At 48.2% G+C, this 20,763-nt stretch overlaps 1 protein-coding gene across 2 annotated transcripts in view; it reads right to left on the bottom strand.

Annotated features, from left to right (window-relative positions):
* Window positions 1-20,763, bottom strand: part of FPGT (fucose-1-phosphate guanylyltransferase) — a 29,797-nt gene that overhangs the window by 2,447 nt on the left and 6,587 nt on the right. The window contains exons 3-4 of one of the 2 annotated variants that reach the window (XM_075936256.1): window positions 18,597-18,689; window positions 6,371-7,582 (exon numbers count right to left, since the gene is read on the bottom strand). In XM_075936256.1, the coding sequence (XP_075792371.1) occupies window positions 6,371-7,582; window positions 18,597-18,689 (1,305 nt within the window). Of the gene's footprint in view, window positions 1-5,902; window positions 7,583-18,596; window positions 18,690-20,763 lie in introns of those variants that run through there. The other variant, XM_006130397.2, reaches the window with a different exon arrangement.

Below are 20,763 nucleotides of genomic sequence, written 5' to 3'. Positions count from 1 at the left end.
GCTATTAAATAATATTCATAAGATATTCCATTGCCTTGTAACTGAGATCAAGAAAGAACACATAGGAGTTAAAAGAGCATCCCACAAGCACTTTGTTACTGTGAGATGTCAAAAAAGATAGTACAAATGTAATCTGCTATTTTTCTTTGATTACAACCCCACTCTAAACACAGGATCTTTTGTGAACCATAACGCATGCACTCATTAGGCTCTCTGCCCTAACAAGCCAAACCACAAATTCCACCCTACGTTTCCCCTTCTTCTAAAACCTCTGAAGAACTCAACAAGGAATAGCTTTATTACTGATAATTCCTTGATAAGACAAAAGCTACATGTACTCAACATTTTGCACTCAGTATATACTCTCTTTAGTCATTAAAACTATTGTTGAACATTAAAGATACTCAATTCTGATCTGTTTTACCAAAGTAAATCCAAGGAGTTCCTCCAAATTTACACTAGTGCCAGAGATAAGAATCTGGCTCCATGCTAAAAAATAGAAAAATAATTAATTTTAGGAGTCTGGAGACAAAAAATTCACACTTGACTTCAAATATATTTTTCATGAGAAATGCAGTTCTATTTTTTACTCACATTCCAGCTTGTGACATCCCAGGTCGCCTCGCCCGGAGTCCCTCTCCTAACCAGTGAACCAATTCCTTTAGTTTCCTCTCAGACGTGTTCGTCTTCAGTTTCCCACTCCCTAGCAAGGCGGGAGGGGAAGGAGGGCCCGGGCCCACCCACTCTCACGGGCCCCAGCCCAGGGCCCTAAGGGTTCGGGTTCCGTTTGACCCGACCCGGCTGACGGGGCGTGAACCCTTAACGCGTCAGCCCACCAGTCAATCCAGACTCTGCCCTGGGCTGCTTCCTTCTCTTCCCGCGCCGGCGCCACTTGGCACCCGGCCTTCCCGATCGGTTCGCTCACCGTCGATGCTCGGTGCCCACTTGGGAGGACTGGGGAATGGGTCAGCCGAGTGCTCCTTCAGCCGCCGGCCTCCGTCGGGGGCGATCACCTCCACTCCCCCTTCTTGTCTCTCCTCCGCCGGCCATTTTAAATCTGGCGCCGGGGCCGTGACCCCAGCGTCTCCTGGCGGCCCCACCTCTCGCGTCCGGACGTCCTCCCGTTGCCACGGCGACGTGCCCCAAGCCCCCGACGGAGTCCGGCCGACGTCATCTGGCGTGCCTAAGGCCAAAGCGCTCTGCGCGGCTGCCGAGCAGCCCGGACAAAGCCGGCTGGCGCCTGGCGTCCCGCCGTATAGTGCCGTTTGGGAGGGCGCCTCCGCACTGTGCGGGCCTGTCCCGTCACACAGCTACTGCACAAATACCTTTCACCTAGCATTGTGATAGCTTAATGGGCACATTTTAAGGAAAAAATAAGTTAAAATAATTTAAATGGCAACAATGTAGTAAAACAATCAGAGAAAAAAATATAGTTAAATGACTGTGTGGAGGGTGCAGGGTTAATTAGTTCAGTAAACAGACACAAAATGGACAGCTACGGCACAAGATCACCCATAGTCAACAGAATAAAAATGCATGATGGAAGGGATGACATGGGTTGAGAATGTGACTGCATGTTCCAAGATGATGAAAAAGAGCAGATATATTCATCACTTAAAAGCTTCTGGAAAATGTGCAAAGTCTAAAGAGGGCAGGAAGAATTGTCAGAGACGAGACTGTATAGGGATCCTTAATGCAGTTTAAATTCTGGGCAAAACAGAAGTTTATTGCAGTGCCACTGAATATTGTGAATGTCGGTATTATAGAATGAAAGGAGACTTTTTGTAGGAGACACTGTAGGTATCAGGCAGACACATCTGAACATGAGACACAGAAAGAGACATTACCACAGCTTGCTACTCAAAGATGAAACAAGCAGAAATTGTCCCTGGTCTCCTTTGAAAACTGAAGTTATGAAGTGACCACAAGACATAAGGGTCTTGAGAGATACTTATGCACCACAAGAGGATTCAAAGAAGTGGAATCATAAGTTAATGAGGTTCTGGACATCTTTGACCCAGAAAGGACCAGGATGCAGAGATATGTAAAGTGCATTTATTTATGACACATTTCAGATCACAGGCTTTTACATAAATTCTTTCTACAAATTATTCAGTATTCTGCAAGAAGATACATACAGCACATATGCTTGCCATTGTTTGTAAAAGTGATGACAAGCTGAAGTTTAACCAACACAAACAAAATCTTTGCTTTGCTTCAAGTAATGAAAAATTCCTGTGATGAGGTGTGGTCACTGAAATTCCTTTGAGATGGTTTCCCGGTGTGCTGATCATCCCACTGATACCCGCCTTCTTGTTCTGTGGGGCTCCTCCACCACCTAGTCCTGTTGGACGGATCCCTGGTCTCTCTGGGTATGTATACCCTACCCTCCTAGTTCGAACTAGGGGAGGTAATGTAGTCATACGGAGTTGCAATTGAAGCCCGGGATTTGAATTTCCCGGGCTTCATTTGCATAAAGCCGGCCGGCGCCATTTTTAAATGTCGGCTAGTTCGGACCCCGTACCGCGCGGCTACATGCGGCACGGGGTCCGAACTAGCTGGCATTTAAAAATGGCGCCGGCCGGCTTTATGCAAATGAAGCCCGGGAAATTCAAATCCCGGGCTTCATTTGCAACTCTGTATGACTACATTACCCCCCCTAGTTCGAACTAGAGGGGTAGTGTAGACATACCCTCTCAGACAAGGCCCAGAGCACTGCAGACACTAAACCACTGGGAGATGCAGTTCTAGAGCACTGAACCCAGGAAATCAATCCCCAAATGGAATCAAAACGCCAATTAAATCCACCTTTCTCTGTGTAAAAGTTGTACATAAGGAAAACTCATGACTGATGTTTCTTTATCAATGAAAGAGAGATATACAGAGTGGTTCCCGCTCCCCCCAATTATTGACTCCAGGTCTGGTAGTAAACAAAAATGTGTTTATTAAATGCAAACAGTAAGATTTAAGTCAGGGGTGGGCAAAAGGGCCTCTGCAGGCTGGATCTGACCCACGGAGATCCTTCCGCTCCCTGCCCCCAAGCCAATCAGAACTTGGGGGTGGGAGCAGGGGCGGATGAGAGTTTTGCGGGGCCCAGGGCAGCACAATTTTGGGGCCCCACTTTGGAGACAAAATAGAAAAAAGGCGTCAAATGCGCACATTGGAGGCTATTTTTCATATTAAATGTGAATTGGGTAAATTTGATAGAAACTTAATTTAGTTGGATAATTTTTATTTTAATTATATTGTAATTCATTCTTAAACACAATTCTGCATTACTAATTAAACATTTTAATTTGTATTTAAGTCTACTATAGCTGTTTACCTCTTTTGGCAGCACATTCTCCAATTATCTCAGTAAAGTCCATTTCTTTACACAGGTCGTTTTCAATGGACCTACAAAACGCTCCTGGGTCACAGTCGATTCTCTTTGGCTGCCCATGACTGGTATTTGCCAGAAAGCGTTGGGTGTTCAGCAGCCAGGCAGCATTGGGACTTGCGGGGGCCAGGTGAAGTGTGGGTGTTGATGCTTTGGGGGGGCAGGCACGTTTGGGTATTTGGGGGGAGGCAGCATGTGGCTGTTGGGACTTGGGGGGCCAGGTAGCATTAGGTGCTGGGATTTGGGGGGCAGGCAGCGTGTGGGTGCTGGGACTTGGGGGGACAGGCAGCGTCTGGTTACTCGGGTTGGGGGGCAGGCAGGGTGTGGCTACCTGGAGGATGGCACACAGATGGGCCATAGGGAGGACCAGAGGGCAGTGGTGTCTGACTCATCAGACAGGCCAAAATGACCATTTCAGCCTCTCCAACAGCTCCTGGCTGGGCAGGGGCAGCTGCCAACTCCTCCTGCTCCCAGGGATGTGTGAGGGGGGAGGGGGTGCTGTCTCTGGAGCTGGATTGCACTGCGCCCACAAGTGATGGGAGGTGGGGACTGGTGGGAGGAGATGGGGTCTCCCTGGCGGGCGGGTTGCTCTGTCCCCGGGCGCGGCGGGAAAGGGGTCTGGGCTTCCCCCGGGGGAGAAACTGCGCCATCTCCGTCCTCTCTGGGGGGCAGGAGGGTGGAGCAGCGGGATACCCGGGCGCCATGGCCAAGCTTCGCCCTTTGCCTCGCTGGCAACAAGCCGCTACCGCATGCGCCACTGGCTAACAGAGCCGCTCGTGGACTCTCAGCGAAAGACAGCAGCAGAGGCGGCTCCAGCAGGTGAGGGCAGCAGCAGCAGATACACGGCAGGGCTAGCGGGGCTGGCGCGGGGCCTATTGAAGCGCGGGGCCCGGGTGAGCCGCCCCGCTCGTCCTGCCCTGTATCTGCTGCTGGGTGGGAGGAAGTGTGTGAAGTCTCCACCCGCCCTGCTTTGAAAGGAGTAAACAGCACTTAGAACACTATGCCCTGGTGGTGGGAGGAGACTTTGTGGGCCCCAGATCAATCAAGGCCTTGGAGCGGGGGGAGCACACCAGGTCTCCTCCTTCCCTACAAGGGGCTCGGCACTTCACCACCAGCTGCTGCTCAGCTGGCAGGTGTCTCTAAGTGTGGTGCTCCCTTGCAGAGTGGGGGCAGACTTCGTGTGCTCCTCCCCCGACCCCAGCCCGACTGACCTGGGGGTAGGGAGCAAAGCGCACAAAGTCTCCTTCCACTGCCAGGGATGTGGGCGTCTAGAGGGAATTGCCAGCTGTTCAGAACAGCTGGTAGTTCTCTCTGAGAGGAATGGGGGCAAAGACTTCATGCACTCCCTCACCCCTAGATCAATCAGGGTCTGTGGGCGGGGAAGCATGGAAATGTCCTGGTCCCACCCAGGGCCACTTCAAAAATTTCTGAAGTGGTCCCCAGTCAAAAATTATTGCCCACCCCGATTTAAGTGATTGCAAGTGTGAACAGATGGATCAAAGTAATTTACTAAATTAAAATGAAAACATATAACGAGTTTTAATTCACTAAAACTTATGTCATTTAGATTCTTAAACTAAAGAGTTGTTCTTATTATTTCAGATATTTCAGTCATAATCTCCAAGTCAGAGTCTGATAGCTTCCCATTGCTTAAAAAGACTCCCCCCCCCCCCCCCCCGTTCCTCCTCTTCCCCCCCCCAGCAGGAATCTTTTGTTTTATATCTTCCCCTTCCATGAAAAAATACCAGGTTCATAAATCCCAGTATCAGGTGGTATGGTCACATGTTTTCATAGGACCAACCACCTTATGGACTTAAAGGACAAACAAGGCTGTTTGCAGGTTAAGTTGATCACCAAGTCATTAGGTTTCTAGGGCATCGGTAATGGTTCTCATTAGCACATTTAAAGCTATAAACAGACTCATATTTCATATTTCTAACTTCACATTCAGCAGCCCGTAATACAGCTCCCCATGTGTACTGGCTCTTGCCTGCTCCTCTCACCCTCTGCACTGTTACCTCTCCATCACAGGCAGCAGCGTGGTGGTGGGGAGGGCAGGCAGCTCTGCAGCTTAAAAGCTGGCTCCCCACAGGCACCATCTTCCATCTCCCACTTCCCCCTTGCAGAGGCAGCAATGGGGAGGAAATGCATGCAGTTGTTGGATTAACCGATAAACCCAGGCTTATCAGTTAATTATTTACACGACTATATCCTAACATGCACCAAATCTGGATATACAGATCCAACAGATTGTAACATTAAAATTGATAGGTTACATGAGGTATTTTATCCAAACCATTTCTGAGTTGGCTTACAGATATAAATATATGCAATTTCCTTCACATTTTGAAATACTAATTTTCGAAGGATATAGTGAAAAGATGTTTGCTAGGTCACACCATGTTGCAGGAGCCAACACTGTAGACTGAAAACTACTTAAAACTTTTTCAAACTCCTAATTAATGTTCATTCCATATTCTTATTAACAAAGCTAAAAAAAAGACCCATTATGAATACGCCAAGAATATTCATCTCTTCGTGTTTTCATATATTTGAAATATTTCATTAATTCTTTCATCAAAAGAATAGTTTATCTGTGTTTTCTGCATTACTAATGTTATGCTACAATAACACTGTTAATGCAATTTCATTATTTCTACTTCAATTAAATCAGAAAAAAGTTCTTCACTTTTTGCTTTTGGGTTTTACAAGCTTGAAAACAATCAATCATCTTCATATTTAAAATGCAGCACATCTATAAATCAGATTTCTCTTTTTGTCTTTTTAGAGTGATTTCTTCATAAATTTGCTGCCTGAACTTCAGCATGTATTCTACATCTTTGTAGAAGAGCATTTCTTCAATAGACAGGAGCTTCCAGCTACCCAGTTTGAAAGCTGACTTATTTTGTACAGCACTTAACATCTTTAATGACACACTAATTGAATCACTTAAAGTAGAACAAACAGGAAAAATCCGAATACTCCACAAACCTAAGCTTGTCTTGTCACCAGAGAAGAGTTGGTCTGAAATTCTCAGGTCCCAAAGATCCAAGCACTGCAGTAAGTTGACTCCAAAAAGCTGAAGGAAATGTATGTCTGACAACAGTGTCACATTCTTTTTCAAGTTGTCTTCGATGCCAAGCACCACACTCACATACATTACTTTTTCATTAATCCTGACGCTCAGTGAACTCACAAAAGTATTTGGTGGTACATCTGCTTTAGCACTTATGCAACAACCACTGACAATGCTGTTTGCTCCTACTGAAACCTCAGGTCCCAGCCTAGAATATTCAATAACAGAGGCAGGTGCTATATCACATCTTGAATCCAGTATGCTTTGAATGATACATGCTGATATATCTGAGTTTTCCGTTTTATCTGGAAAGATGCTAAATGCTTTAGATAGTAAGCCAAGCTCCGATTTCAATTTACTCTCAGAAGTAAAATGAAATAAATATTCTTGTGTAGTCCCAATATGATAGAACCTAGAGTTATTTAAGACTATAACATTAAGTGATGTTCCTTTAAGAAAAGAAAATAGCTTCTGTCTTACTTCTACTAACTGTGATCCTTCTTTTGTGACATTATCAGTGTTTTTTGTGTAATCTTCAGTTGCTCCAGGTCCCAGAGCTTGGAGAAAATCACCATATGCATCTATTTCACAGCAAAGAGTATCCAGCTGCTTAAAAAATATTAGTAATTGTTTTGCAATGTTATGATCAATGTAAAATAAGCTGTCTGTATACACATACTCATAGTCCATTTTTAAGTCACTATGTTCTCCAGAAGAGTTTGATTGAGAGCAATTCCTCCTTATGCATACTGCACCAGACTGATGCATCTTTTCAATACTAGGTTTATGTAGGAAATGATGACAAGATCTGTATTCAAGCTCCTTTTCTGAAATACCAGATGAATCCAACACAAATACTCCATGAGTGGTACCAATAACCAAATCTGAAGGATGAGCTAATGCAGTGAATCCAGGTTTATCAAACATGATAACTTCTGTTGCTCCAATACTATACAGTTCAATATCATCTGCACAAGTAATGAGAATTCCTGGATTCATATGGGCAGGAAAATCAATGTACATTGCCAATTTTAGCTCCAACATCTGGTAAATAGGGTCACCAAAAGGCAAAGCTGTGAAAATTTTCCCCAGTGCACTTGCATTTGGTAAACGTTGACTATAGCCACCTTAAAAAAAGAAAATTTTATTATAGACAAGTTTCATATACACACACATACTCCTCTTTACGAATCTCACTTATTGGTATATACAATTATAAAAAACTAGCTATAGGTTACAATATCTAAGTAGCTATTTTACACATGCATGTAGATGTATTCTAAGCATGTTATTAAAAAGAAAAATGAAGATTTAAAGAACTGACCTATTTAATGTCAAACTCTTTCAAACAGAATTAATGATGGATCCTCATCTAAATTCTCAGTGTTCAAAGGACAGTATGCATAAAAGGGGGCATTTCCTACTGTATTGACTTCATCCTCTATAGTTTGTACTCAATTTAAACTAGTAAACTAAAAGGACTTTTTGCATACAATGGAAACAACAAAAATGAATTACTTCCATATCATCTTCGATTTGGTAGATAAACGTTTCTACCATACTGTCTTTTTCTGCCCATATCAACCTTGCGAACAGGAACAGCTAACAGGAGAGTTTGGAGAGGGAGTTCTCCAGGTAAAAGAGGGAGTAAAAACGGGACCCTTGTGGTAAGTGGCTGTCTGAAGTGTGTGTTTGTGTGTGGGGGAGTTATTTGCTGTGTGCTGAGCTTGTGTTTGTCTGTTTGGTGGTTTGTTTGTTTGTTTGTTTGTTTGTTTGAAGGAGCTTCTAAAAGGTTTGAAACCTAGAAGCCTCTGTTAATTGGCTGAGCCTCAGTCAGGGGGAGGGGGCTACCAGAGCTATATAAGCCGGTGACTCAGCGACCAGGGAGCTTGTGACCAGGAACAGCTAACAGGAGAGTTTGGAGAGGGAGTTTAGAGGGCACAAGTGACTTCGGGCATTCTTTAAAACATAACTCTTAGAATAATCTATATTCCAGAGGTTTAAAAAGAATCCCATTTACACCTAAACTTATTCATTAGAAAAATGGAGACAGAAGCCCAGCAGCAGAGTGGGGGCTATCCTGTTTATTGCGTCGAGTGTAACATGTATGATTACCTGCCCTGTGGGCGGGTGGCGTATGTGTGCACTCGTTGCAAGGAGCTCCTGACCCTCAGAGACCGAGTTCGGGCTTTGGAGGCCAGGGTGGCTGAACTGGAGGAGCTAAGGGAGGTAGAGAGCTATGTTGACGAGTCTTTCCGGGACACTGTAGTACTGTCCCGCCTCCAGTCTGAGAGCCCCAGTGCTCTTAAGGAGGATGAAAGTCTGAAGGGAACAGGGCATTCAATGGAAGCAGAGGGAAACCATCCCGTAGTTGGGACCCTCCTCCCAGATGATGTTGCGGTATTCTCTTGCACTGAGGATACCTCTAAGGAGGAGGGAATGCCAGTTAGGAGGAGGCAGGTGTTAGTAGTGGGTGATTCGATTGTTTGAAACATAGATAGTTGGGTTTGTGATGACCTGGAGAACCGTATGGTCACTTGCCTGCCTGGTGCAAAGGTTGCGGATCTCTCGAGGCATCTAGATAGACTTATGTGTAGTGCTGGGGAGGAGCCGGTGGTCATGGTACATGTCGGTACCAATAGGGAAGGGTAGGAGAGATGTCCTGGAGGCCAAATTTAGGCTGCTAGGAAAGAGACTGAAATCCAGGACCTCTATGGTGGTATTCTTGGAAATGCTTCCAGTTCCACGTGAAGGGCCAGGTAGGCAAGCAGAGCTTCAGAGTCTCAATGCGTGGACGATGGTGTAGGGAAGAGGGGTTTAGATTTATTAGGAACTGGGGACACTTCTGGGAGAGGGGGAGCCTATACAGGAAGGATGGGCTCCACCTAAACCAGGGTGGAACCAGACTGCTGGCACTAAACATTAAAAAGGCCGTAGAGCAGTTTTTAAACTAAGAGATGGGGGAAAGCCGATTGGTGCAGAGATGCACATAAATCGGAGGGAGACTTCTCTTAGAGGAGAATCCATTGATAGAGACTCTCTAAGCTGTAGTCAGAAAGAGAGGAGGGGAGAGGACAAACCATGGGCCAGAGCAGACAAACAACTGCATTCAAAGGAATCCAATGCATCAAGGAAGGGCAGACAAATAAGCAGTGGCAAATTTTTAAAGTGCTTCTACACAAATGCTAGGAATCTGACTAATAAGATGGGTGAACTGGAGTACCTCGTATTAAATGAGGAGATTGACATAACAGGCATCACTGAAACCTGGTGGAATGAGGAAAATCTGTGGGATACAATCATACCGGGATATAAAATATATCGAAAGGATAGAGCAGGCCGGGTGGGTGGCGGAGTGGCACTGTATGTGAAAGATAATGTAGAATCAAATGAAATAAAAATATTAAATGAATCAACATGTTCCATAGAATCGCTATGGATAGAAATTCCATGCTCCAATAATAAGAAATTAGCAGTAGGGATATATTACCGACCACCTCACCAGGACAGCGATACTGACATTGAAATGCTGAGGGAGATTAGAGAGGCTACCAAAATAGAGAACTCTATAATAATGGGGGATTTTAATTACCCCCATATTGACTGGATACATGTCACCTCAGGAAGAGAAGCAGAGATAACATTTCTCAATGGCTTAAATGACTGCTTCTTGGAGCAGCTGGTGCAGGAACCCGCAAGGGGAGAGGCAATTCTCGATTTAGTCCTGAGTGGAGTGCAGGATCAGGTCCAGGAAATAACCGTTACAGGACCGCTTGGGAATAGTGACCATAATATAATAACATTCAACATTCCTGTGGTGGGAAGAACACCTCAGCAGTCCAGCACCCTGGCATTTAATTTCAAAAAGGGGAATTACACAAAAATGAGGAGGTTAGTTAAACAGAAATTAAAAGGCACAGTGACTAGAGCCAAATCCCTGAAAGCTGCATGGAAACTTTTTAAAGACACCATAATAGAGGCCCAACTTAAATGTATACCCCAAATTAAAAAACATAGCAAGAGACCTAAAACAGTGTCACCGTGGCTTAACCACCATATAAAAGAAGCAGTGAGGGACAAAAAGGTATCTTTTAAGAAGTGGAAGTCAAATCCTAGTGAGATAAATAGAAAGGAACATAAACACTGTCAAATCAAGTGTAAAAATGTAATAAGAAAAGCAAAAAAAGATTTTGAGGAACAGCTAGCCAAAAACTCAAAAAGAAATAACAAAATGTTCTTTAAGTACATTAGAAGCAGGAAGCCTGCTAAAAAACCTGTGGGTCCCCTAGATGATCAAGCTATAAAAGGAGCAATCAAGGACGATAAAGCCATTGCAGAGAAACTAAATGCTTTCTTTGCTTCAGTCTTCATGGCTGAGGACGTTGGGGAGATTCCCGAATCTGCACTGTCCTTTGTGGGTGGTGAATCTGAGGAACTGTCCCAGATTGAAGTGTCATTAGAGGAGGTTTTGGAACAAATAGAAAAACTTAAAGTTAACAAATCTCCGGGACCGGATGGCATTCATCCAAGGGTTCTAAAAGAACTCAAATGGGAAATTGCTGAGCTATTATCTGTAGTTTGTAACCTAGCCTTTAAATCGGCTTCCGTACCTAATTACTGGAAGGTAGCCAACATGACACCAATATTTAAAAAGGGCTCTAGAGGCGATCTTGGCAATCACAGACCGGTAAGTCTAACTTCAGTACCGGGCAAATTAGTCGAAACAATAGTAAAGAATAAAATTGTGAAGCATGTAGAAGAACATAATTTGTTGGACAAAAGTCAACATGGTTTCTGTAAAGGGAAATCCTGTCTTACTAATCTATTAGAGTTCTTTGAAGGGGTTAACAAGCATGCGGATAAGGGGGATCCAGTAGATATAGTATACTTGGATTTTCAGAAAGCCTTTGACAAGGTCCCTCACCAAAGGCTCTTGTGTCAATTACATGGCCATGGGATAAGAGGAAAGGTCCTTTCTTGGATTGAGAACTGGTTAAAAGACAGGAAACAAAGGGTAGGAATAAATGGTAAATTTTCAGATTGGAGAGGGGTAACTAGTGGTGTCCCCCAAGGGTCAGTCCTGGGACCAATCCTTTTCAACTTATTCATAAATGATCTGGAGAAAGGGGTAAGCAGTGAGGTAGTAAAGTTTGCAGATGATACAAAACTGTTTAGGATAGTCAAGACAGAAGCAGACTGTGAGGGACTCCAAGATGATCTCACCAAACTCAGTGATTGGGCAGCAAAATGGCAAATGAAATTTAATGTGGACAAGTGTAAAGTAATGCACATTGGGAAAATAACCCCAACTATACGTACAGTATGATGGGGGCTAATTTGGCTACGACAAATCAGGAAAGGGATCTTGGAGTTATCGTGGACAGTTCTCTGAAAACTTCCACGCAGTGTGCAGCGGTGGTCAAAAAGGCAAATAGGATGCTAGGAATTATTAGGAAAGGGATAGAAAATAAGACACAGAATATCTTACTGCCCCTGTATAAAACTATGGTACGCCCACATCTGGAATACTGTGTACAGATGTGGCCTCCTCACCTCAAAAAAGATATTTTGGCCTTGGAAAGGGTTCAGAAGAGGGCAACTAAAATGATTAGGGGTTTGGAACTGGTCCCATATGAGGAGAGGTTAATGCGACTGGGACTTTTCAGTTTAGAAAAAAGGAGACTGAGGGGGGAGATGATAGCAGTCTATAAAATCATGAGTGGTGTGGAGAGGGCCGATAAAGAAAAGTTATTTATTAGTTCCCTAAATAGAAGAATTAGAGGTCACCAAATGGAATTAATGGGTAGCAGGTTTAAAACTAATAAAAGAAAGTTCTTCTTCACACAGCGTGTAGTCAACCTGTGGAACTCCTTGCCAGAGGAGGCTGTGAAGGCTAGGACTATAATAGAGTTTAAAGAGAAGCTAGATAATTTCATGGAGGTTAGGTCCATGTGACAGGGCGCCTGCCCTGCACTGGGCCTTTAAGCCCAAGGCTCAGGCCCCGAGCCTGAGGGAAGCTGCAAGACCAGCTGAGATGGTGAGGCTAATGAGCCCAGCTGCCGGCTACAAAAGGAGAGGCACAGTTGCTGGAGGGGAGGCAGGGCTGACTGCAGAGGCAGCAAGAGCTCCTGGGAGGGCTACAGCTGCAGGAGAGGGACTGGAGAGAGAAGCTCTCCCTCAGCAGTTGCCGGGGACTCCAGGAGAGGCCGGGAGGAAAGCAGAGGCGAGTTGGTGCCACCTGGAGACTACCTGCCGAGGGGACGCCGGCCTGGAGATCGCAGCCAGCTGGGAAAGGCCAGGTAGGAAGTGGCCCAGGGCAGGAGCGGGAGGCGCCCCTCTTAGCCCGAGAGACTTGGTGGGTTTTGGCTAGCTAGCCCCACCGAGGGAGTGACCCTATACCCGGTCGCTCACAGGGCCCTGGGCCGGGACCCGGTGGAGTAGGGTGGGCCCGGGTCCCCCTACCAGGGGGGTGCCCAGCTACGACGAGAATCTGTTTGGAGACTCGGCCTGTTTAAAGGGCCAGTATAAACTGCGGTGAAGCCGATGATGAGCAACCCATACAGACTGTAACTTGCCCTGAGATGGGCCATGTGAAGACAGTCAGGGGGCACTGAGGCTACTGGGGGGCGTGCGCCCCATGACAGATGGTGGAGAATATGGGCAATACCCCAACCCCAAGGTAAAAGAGGGGTCTTCATGAACCAATAGTGGTCCGTCGGCCGCGGGACTAGACCGGGAGTTGGAAAAAAAACAAAAAACAAAAACAAAAACAAAAAAACCTTTTTTTTCCTTATGAGAATGAATAAGTATTGGAGGGCCTGGGAGGCCCTACAGGCTTGGCCATGGAAAAAGGGGAGCCGGCCACAGAAAAGGGGTGACCCTGGACTCCATAATAAACCAGGCCCCAAGAGTTGGGGGCAAGGGCCGAGCCTGAAAACGTGTTGGGCCTGTGGGCGCAAGGGACACGTGAGGAGGGAGTGCCCCTATGGGGTGGGAGCCAGGAGGCCCCACCCAACTAAGAGGAACAAAGGGAGAGCAGCCCCGGTGAAGGTAACCGGGGAGGCACAGTTATGCTGGGCCTGTGGGGAGCCCGGCCACCTACGGAGGGCATGTCCGAGTAGGACCAGGGAAGCCCCAGCCTGCTCAAGGGGAAGGATGAAGAGCCAAAGCCCCGGGAGGAGGCCGGGGGACCACCAGCCCTTGACGTTAAGGGGAACCAAAGGGCGAACAGAAGGTGGTTTGGACCCAGGTGGAATCAAGGAGCAAGGGAGCTCAGGCGGGAAGCCCTCACAGAGGTCGTACGGGCCGGTACCCATAGGACCCCGGCGGGCCGGCGACGCCCCTACCGAGGGTGTGTATGGCCAGGTGATGGCTGCAGACCTCCGAGCGAGACCACAGGATAGGACAAAGATTACCCTACAGGTAAAGCTGGAGGGGAAGACAGTGACCGCCCTGGTGGACTCTGGGTGCAGCCAGACAATGGTACGGACAGAGCTGGTCCCAGAGTGGGAGGCAGCAGGGGGAAACATCTCCATGCAATGCATACATGGAGATGTCCGGACCTACCCCACGGGGTGGGTTCGCCTGTCAGATGGGGTGGACGAAGCGATCTGCCGGGTAGCGTTAGCCCCGAAACTGGTATACCCGGTACTGCTGGGCCGGGACTGGCCGGGGTTCAGACGCATCCTGCATGAATGGGATGCGCAGGAGCAACTGCCACCAGCTGGGGTGGCGAACTCGACAAGGGGCATGCCACAAGGGCCAAGGGAGGAGCCCGAACCGGAGAAAACCCTCGCTTCAGAGGAGGTAGGAGGGGAAGAGGACTTCCAAAGAGACCAGCGAGAAGACCCCTCCTTAACCCATGCCTGGGAACAAGCGACTGGAGAGAACGGAGACCCCGACGGGACAGCGCCCCGACCAACCCCGCGATTCGAGGTAAGAGCCGACCGATTATATCGGGTCGCGCGGACGGCTGAAGGGCAGACGGAGGTTACCCAGCTGTTGGTCCCGGCAAGATTCCGAAGGCGGGTATTAGACCTTGCGCATGCTAATCCCTGGGCAGGCCATTTGGGGCGCGAAAAAACCCTACAGCGCATAACACAAAGGTTCTTTTGGCCGGGGATTTATAAGGAAGTCCGAGACTTTTGTGAGTCCTGCCCAGACTGCCAGAAGACGGGACAGGGAGGGGTACCAAAAGCCCCTTTAGTCCCCCTCCCCGTGGTAGAGGTACCATTCGACCGGGTGGCTGTAGACCTAGTAGGACCTCTGGAGAGGTCCCGAGGAGGACATCAATATATAATGGTTATAATTGACTATGCCACCCGATACCCGGAGGCGGTCCCCCTTAAGAATACGACAGCGTCAACGCTGGCACAGGAATTGGTGCAAGTATTCTCCAGGGTGGGAATCCCGAGGGAAATATTAACAGACCAAGGGACCAATGTGACCTCTAAGCTGATGGCAGAACTTTGCCGCCTATTAAACATTAAGGCATTGCGTACCTCAGTTTACCATCCCCAGACAGATGGACTTGTCGAACGCTTTAACAGGACACTAAAGGGGATGTTGCGGCGGTTTGTGGAGCTAGACCCAAAGGACTGGGACCGGTTATTACCGGCCTTATTATTCGCAGTCCGGGAGGTGCCCCAGGCCTCAACGGGCTTTTCCCCATTTGAACTGCTGTATGGCCGACAACCCCGGGGGATATTGGACTTGGTGCGGGAGGCCTGGGAGGAACAGGATTCAAGGGTGAAGGGTACAGTACCGTATATTTTGGACCTACAAAAACGACTCCGAACCGTCGGTGAACTGGCTAAAGAGAATCTTCTCCAAGCCCAAAATAGGCAGGCCCAATATTATAATCGAGGGGCCAAATCCAGAACATTTCAACCAGGCGACAGGGTACTCCTGCTGTTACCAACACCAGACTCGAAATTACTGGCCAAATGGCAAGGACCCTTCGAGGTCATACGGCAGGTGGGGCCAGTTGATTATGAGATCAGATTATCAGGAAAACGGAAAGACAAGCAGATCTATCATGTCAATTTACTAAAGAAGTGGAATGCACGGGAGGGTATGCTTGTCACCTTACAGCAACCAGAGCCGGAGCTTGGACCCTGGGGAGGCGACTTGGAGGCAGAAGGGGCAACGCATATCGGGGCAGAGTTGACGGAGGCACAACGCCGAGAGATGAACGCCCTTCTGCGGGAATACAAACAGGTCTTAACTACACAACCGGGCAGGACGGCCTTGACGAGCCACCATATCATGACAACCCCAGGTAAAAAGATCCGGGACCACATACGGCCCCTCCCCAAGAAAATGTGGGAGCCCGTTCGGGAAGAGCTGCAACGGATGTTGCAAATGGGGGTGGTCAGGGAGTCGAGAAGCGAGTGGCGCAGTCCCATCGTATTGGTGCCTAAGTCTGACGGCACGATGCGCTTCTGCATAGACTTCTGGAAAGTCAACGCAATTTCACGATTTGATGCTTATCCTATGCCCAGAGTAAATGAACTGTTGGAACGGTTGGGTAAAGCACATTACATCTCTACGCTCGACCTCACTAAGGGGTATTGGCAGATTCCCTTGACGCCAGCCTCGGAGGATAAGACCGCATTTGCCACACCATTTGGCCTGTTCCAGTTCACCACAATGCCATTTGGATTGAACGGGGCCGCAGCGACGTTCCAGAGGTTAATGGACAAGGTATTATACAAACATCAGGAATATGCTGCTGCATATATTGATGACATTGTCATTTATAGTGAAACCTGGCGGGAACATCTGCAACATCTAAAGGCGGTCCTTGGGGCCCTGGTCGACGCCAACCTCACGGCTAACCCCGGTAAGTGTCACTTTGGACAAAGGGAAGTATCCTATTTAGGTTATGTGGTGGGGCAGGGAAGGATAAAACCGCAGGTGGACAAGGTGGAGGCCCTACGAAGCTACAAAGCCCCCACCACAAAAAGGCAAGTCCGCCAATTCCTGGGATTAGCCAGTTACTATCGGCGGTTCATCCCAGAGTTTGCCACGATTGCGGCGCCCTTGACAGACTTGACCCAAAATGCACGACCCCAAAGGGTCCAGTGGACCGCGCAATGTGAGAAAGCGTTCCAAACGTTAAAGCGCCGATTGATGCAGACACCGGTTCTCCATCAACCGGACTTTACTAAACCATTTATAGTACAGACAGACGCGTCAGACCGAGGACTAGGAGCCGTCCTCTCGCAGGAGCAGGAAGGGGAGGAACACCCCATCCTGTATTTGAGCAGGAAATTACTACCCCGGGAGCTACAATATGCCACGATCGAGAAAGAGGCCCTGGCAGCTAAGTGGGCAATAGAGGCACTCCGCTATTATCTGCTAGGGGGGACCTTCACCTTGATAACAGACCACGCACCATTACGATGGATCCAGACGATGAAGGAAACCAATCCGCGGGTCATGAGATGGTACTTGGCCTTGCAGCCTTATAAATTTGAGGTCTGTCATAGGCCGGGGAAAACCCATAACAATGCAGATTTTTTTTCTAGGTCCCTAGCCAATAGCGAGGCGGCGGAAGGGGATGGAGTCCTGGGAGAAGGGGCGAGAGAGGGGGCAGTGGAGTCCCATACCAGCATTGGCGGGGTGACCCTCTGGGGAGCACACCTGCCGACCCGCCGACATTGTGGCGCATGCTCAGAGGCCGCGAGGGCGAGCCCGAGGGCAGTTAAGGCCTCCAGGGGATACCAGGCCCCGAGGGAAGGGATAAGAGAGGCCCGGCTGGGACTGGCGGAAGAAGGGAAGCACGAGCCGAAGGGGAAGGTATGTGACAGGGCGCCTGCCCTGCACTGGGCCTTTAAGCCCAAGGCTCAGGCCCCGAGCCTGAGGGAAGCTGCAAGACCAGCTGAGATGGTGAGGCTAATGAGCCCAGCTGCCGGCTACAAAAGGAGAGGCACAGTTGCTGGAGGGGAGGCAGGGCTGACTGCAGAGGCAGCAAGAGCTCCTGGGAGGGCTACAGCTGCAGGAGAGGGACTGGAGAGAGAAGCTCTCCCTCAGCAGTTGCCGGGGACTCCAGGAGAGGCCGGGAGGAAAGCAGAGGCGAGTTGGTGCCACCTGGAGACTACCTGCCGAGGGGACGCCGGCCTGGAGATCGCAGCCAGCTGGGCAAGGCCAGGTAGGAAGTGGCCCAGGGCAGGAGCGGGAGGCGCCCCTCTTAGCCCGAGAGACTTGGTGGGTTTTGGCTAGCTAGCCCCACCGAGGGAGTGACCCTATACCCGGTCGCTCACAGGGCCCTGGGCCGGGACCCGGTGGAGTAGGGTGGGCCCGGGTCCCCCTACCAGGGAGGTGCCCAGCTACGACGAGAATCTGTTTGGAGACTCGGCCTGTTTAAAGGGCCAGTATAAACTGCGGTGAAGCCGATGATGAGCAACCCATACAGACTGTAACTTGCCCTGAGATGGGCCATGTGAAGACAGTCAGGGGGCACTGAGGCTACTGGGGGGCGTGCGCCCCATGACAGTCCATAAAAGGCTATTAGCCAGGGGATAAAATGGTGTCCTTGGCCTCTCTTTGTCAGAGGCTGGAGAGAGATGGCAGGAGACAAATCACTTGATCATTGTCTTCGGTCCACCCTCTCTGGGGCACCTGGTGCTGGCCACCGTCGGTAGACAGGATACTGGGCTAGAAGGACCTTTGTTCTGACCCAGTACGGCCGTTCTTATGTTATGTTCTTATGTTCTTTTATTTTCGATATTTACTTCTCTCACTATCTGAAAGTCAGAAAATATCCGGCATAAAGCAAAACTGCATTAATGTCTCTCTTCTTACAACATGTAAGCAGGCTCTTTTGCAATTTTGAACCATAGATGAGCCAAACAACTCATCTCCTCCAGAGGATGTTGCTATATGGTGACATAAGTTTCTTTCTCTTAAAAAGCTGAGGTTGCTATTACACAGCATTTCCATATTCCTTTAGCTGAGATAGTTGGACATGAACTGCAAACCCACGTTCAGATGCCATTAGATTTCCAAGTCAGTCAGCCAAATCTGAGCTCACTTGAGAGAGATCTGACAATTTCTTCTCCCAATCACCATATTTTCATTCAAGAGAAAAAAAATAGCACAATGCACCAGATAATTCACAACAGGAAAACAATTTACCAGAATGAATTAATATGATTGTAAGAGACGTCCATGTATCACCATACATCTCTTCCAAGCACTGAAGGACATGCAGTGTTGATCCACCATTTCCTACAAAAGATTCAATACATAAATTAAGAACATCAACATTAGTTACATAAACCTGTCAAGAGTACAAAAATTATATGCAAGCAGTACAGGTTGCACCCCCCTTAACCGTGAATCTCTCATCAGGCAAGATCCATAGTCAGGAATGACTACAGATATTCCTGGATAAGACAGCCCTGGAGCAGGAAGGCCAGCAGCTGGGAGCACGGTGACTCTAGTAGCGGTGCGACTGCAACAGCCAGGGCAGCTGTGGTGCGGAGGCAGCCCTGGCAGCGGGGGAGTGGTATCGGGGTTGCCTTCTGTGCAGCAGCAGGGCCATGACCATGGCAGCCCAGAAGGGGAAGCCTGTCCGGGGCCTCATCAGCCAATGATTGGGGCTGCCTGCTGCCCAGCAGTAAAAGTAGGGCTGGGTCTGCAGCTGCAGCAACCTGGAAAGGAAGCTGAGCTGGGACTGTCACAGAATCAGTGCATCTGGGACCATGTGCCACCTGGCAGTGAGGCTGGAGCTGTGGCCGCAGAAGCCTGGGAGGGGAAACCTGGCCGGGGCCACGGCAGCCCAGCAGAAGATGGCCGAGGCCACTCGCCACCCAACGGGCAGCAGTGCCGGGACTGAGGCTGGCCAGTAGGCAGTTGAAGGAGCTGGCAGCGGGGAGGGGCAGCAGGCTGAAGGGCTGGTGTCAGGAGACCTCTGGCAAATTCCCTTTTCTGGGACTGATCAGGTCCTGATGGTGCTGGACCAAGGAGGTCCAACCTGTATCAGGAATTGAACCAGGCTGGCTTGAAGAAGCTGGGCATATAAACGCTTTTCAAGATGCTGACCCCTTGCTCAGAGCATAAATTGTTAATTATTTTTAAATGAGTTCTCTAGTCCTCATGGCTGCAAAGATCATTTTTAAATTGTGAACTGAGTATCTATTGATGTGAAAAGGTCTACCTGAGACTGCATAAAACAACTCTGAAAGGAGAGTACTATTCAGCTCCATGCCAATAATGTTGACCAAACCTTGCGGGAAGGAGGTTGGGAGTCACCTTATGATTGTCTGCACAATCCACTATAAACAGCATCTCAAATATTCAGGTCTTGGGGGGAAAAAACCACTTTTCTCCCCTCCACTTCATCCCCTGAGTGACATCAATAAAGATCTGCCATCAGGTCAAGGGGGGGAAAACTCAGCTACAAAAACTGGCTCTAACTTGTGGCCTTTCATGATTTTAAGAAAGTTTTCAAAAGGACTTTTTGACAGGTAGAGTACAGAAAAGGGTTGGGGAGGAGGAAGGAGGAAAGGTAACTCGTTACCTGGTAAGCACTAGCCTTACTGGCATGATTACCCAGTAACCAGTGTGGGGTGCAGCCCTCCTCCTGTGGCAGCCTGGCTGATGGGGTTTTCTGGTGGGCCAGAGCAGCATCCCTGCCCACAGTGCAACAGGACCGTGGAGAAAACCTCTCCCAACCCCTGCACAGCTGGAGGAATAGGTTGTCCAGACCCCAGTTAAGTGATTAAAATTTAACTAACTAATTTTTTAAGAGGATTTCCACCCCTAGTTTACCAGTATTTTGATACTTATTGTTCTCCTATAACAGAAGTCGGTAACCTTTCAGAAGTGGCGTGCCTAGATTTAACTTATTCACTTCTATTTACGGATCTGTGTGCTGGGGGAAAGTGGGGGAAGGGGTAGGCTGGGTACAGTGAAAATATTTTCTGAACCAGCTGCAGCTGGGGAGAATGGTCTAATTTAAATGATTAAACAGACTAAGCGTTTTATGTTGGTTTATCAAACTTCATTTTAAATAAAGTAAAATATTAATTTATAGCCAAAACAAAAGGTTTCAATGTTATCTTTATGACAGGTGTGGGGAACCTTTTTTGAGTTGGGAGCCACTGACCCACAGAAAATTCAGCTGAGGTCCATACAAGTGAGACGTAAAAAAACTCCTCCAAAACCCCCCAACCTTCACTGATGTGGCCCCAAACTGAGACACTTCACTCTTCTGGTGCTTCAGCCCCACAGGAGTGAAGAGGTTCACAGTTTCCCATAGGCCAGATTTACTTTTCTGGAGTTCCAGAGTTAGTTGATT

This window comes from Pelodiscus sinensis, chromosome 9 (genome assembly GCF_049634645.1).
Source record: "Pelodiscus sinensis isolate JC-2024 chromosome 9, ASM4963464v1, whole genome shotgun sequence".
Taxonomy (NCBI): Eukaryota; Metazoa; Chordata; order Testudines; family Trionychidae; genus Pelodiscus; species Pelodiscus sinensis.
Note: the sequence above shows the minus strand (reverse complement) of the source record. Positions and strands in the feature narration are given on the sequence as shown.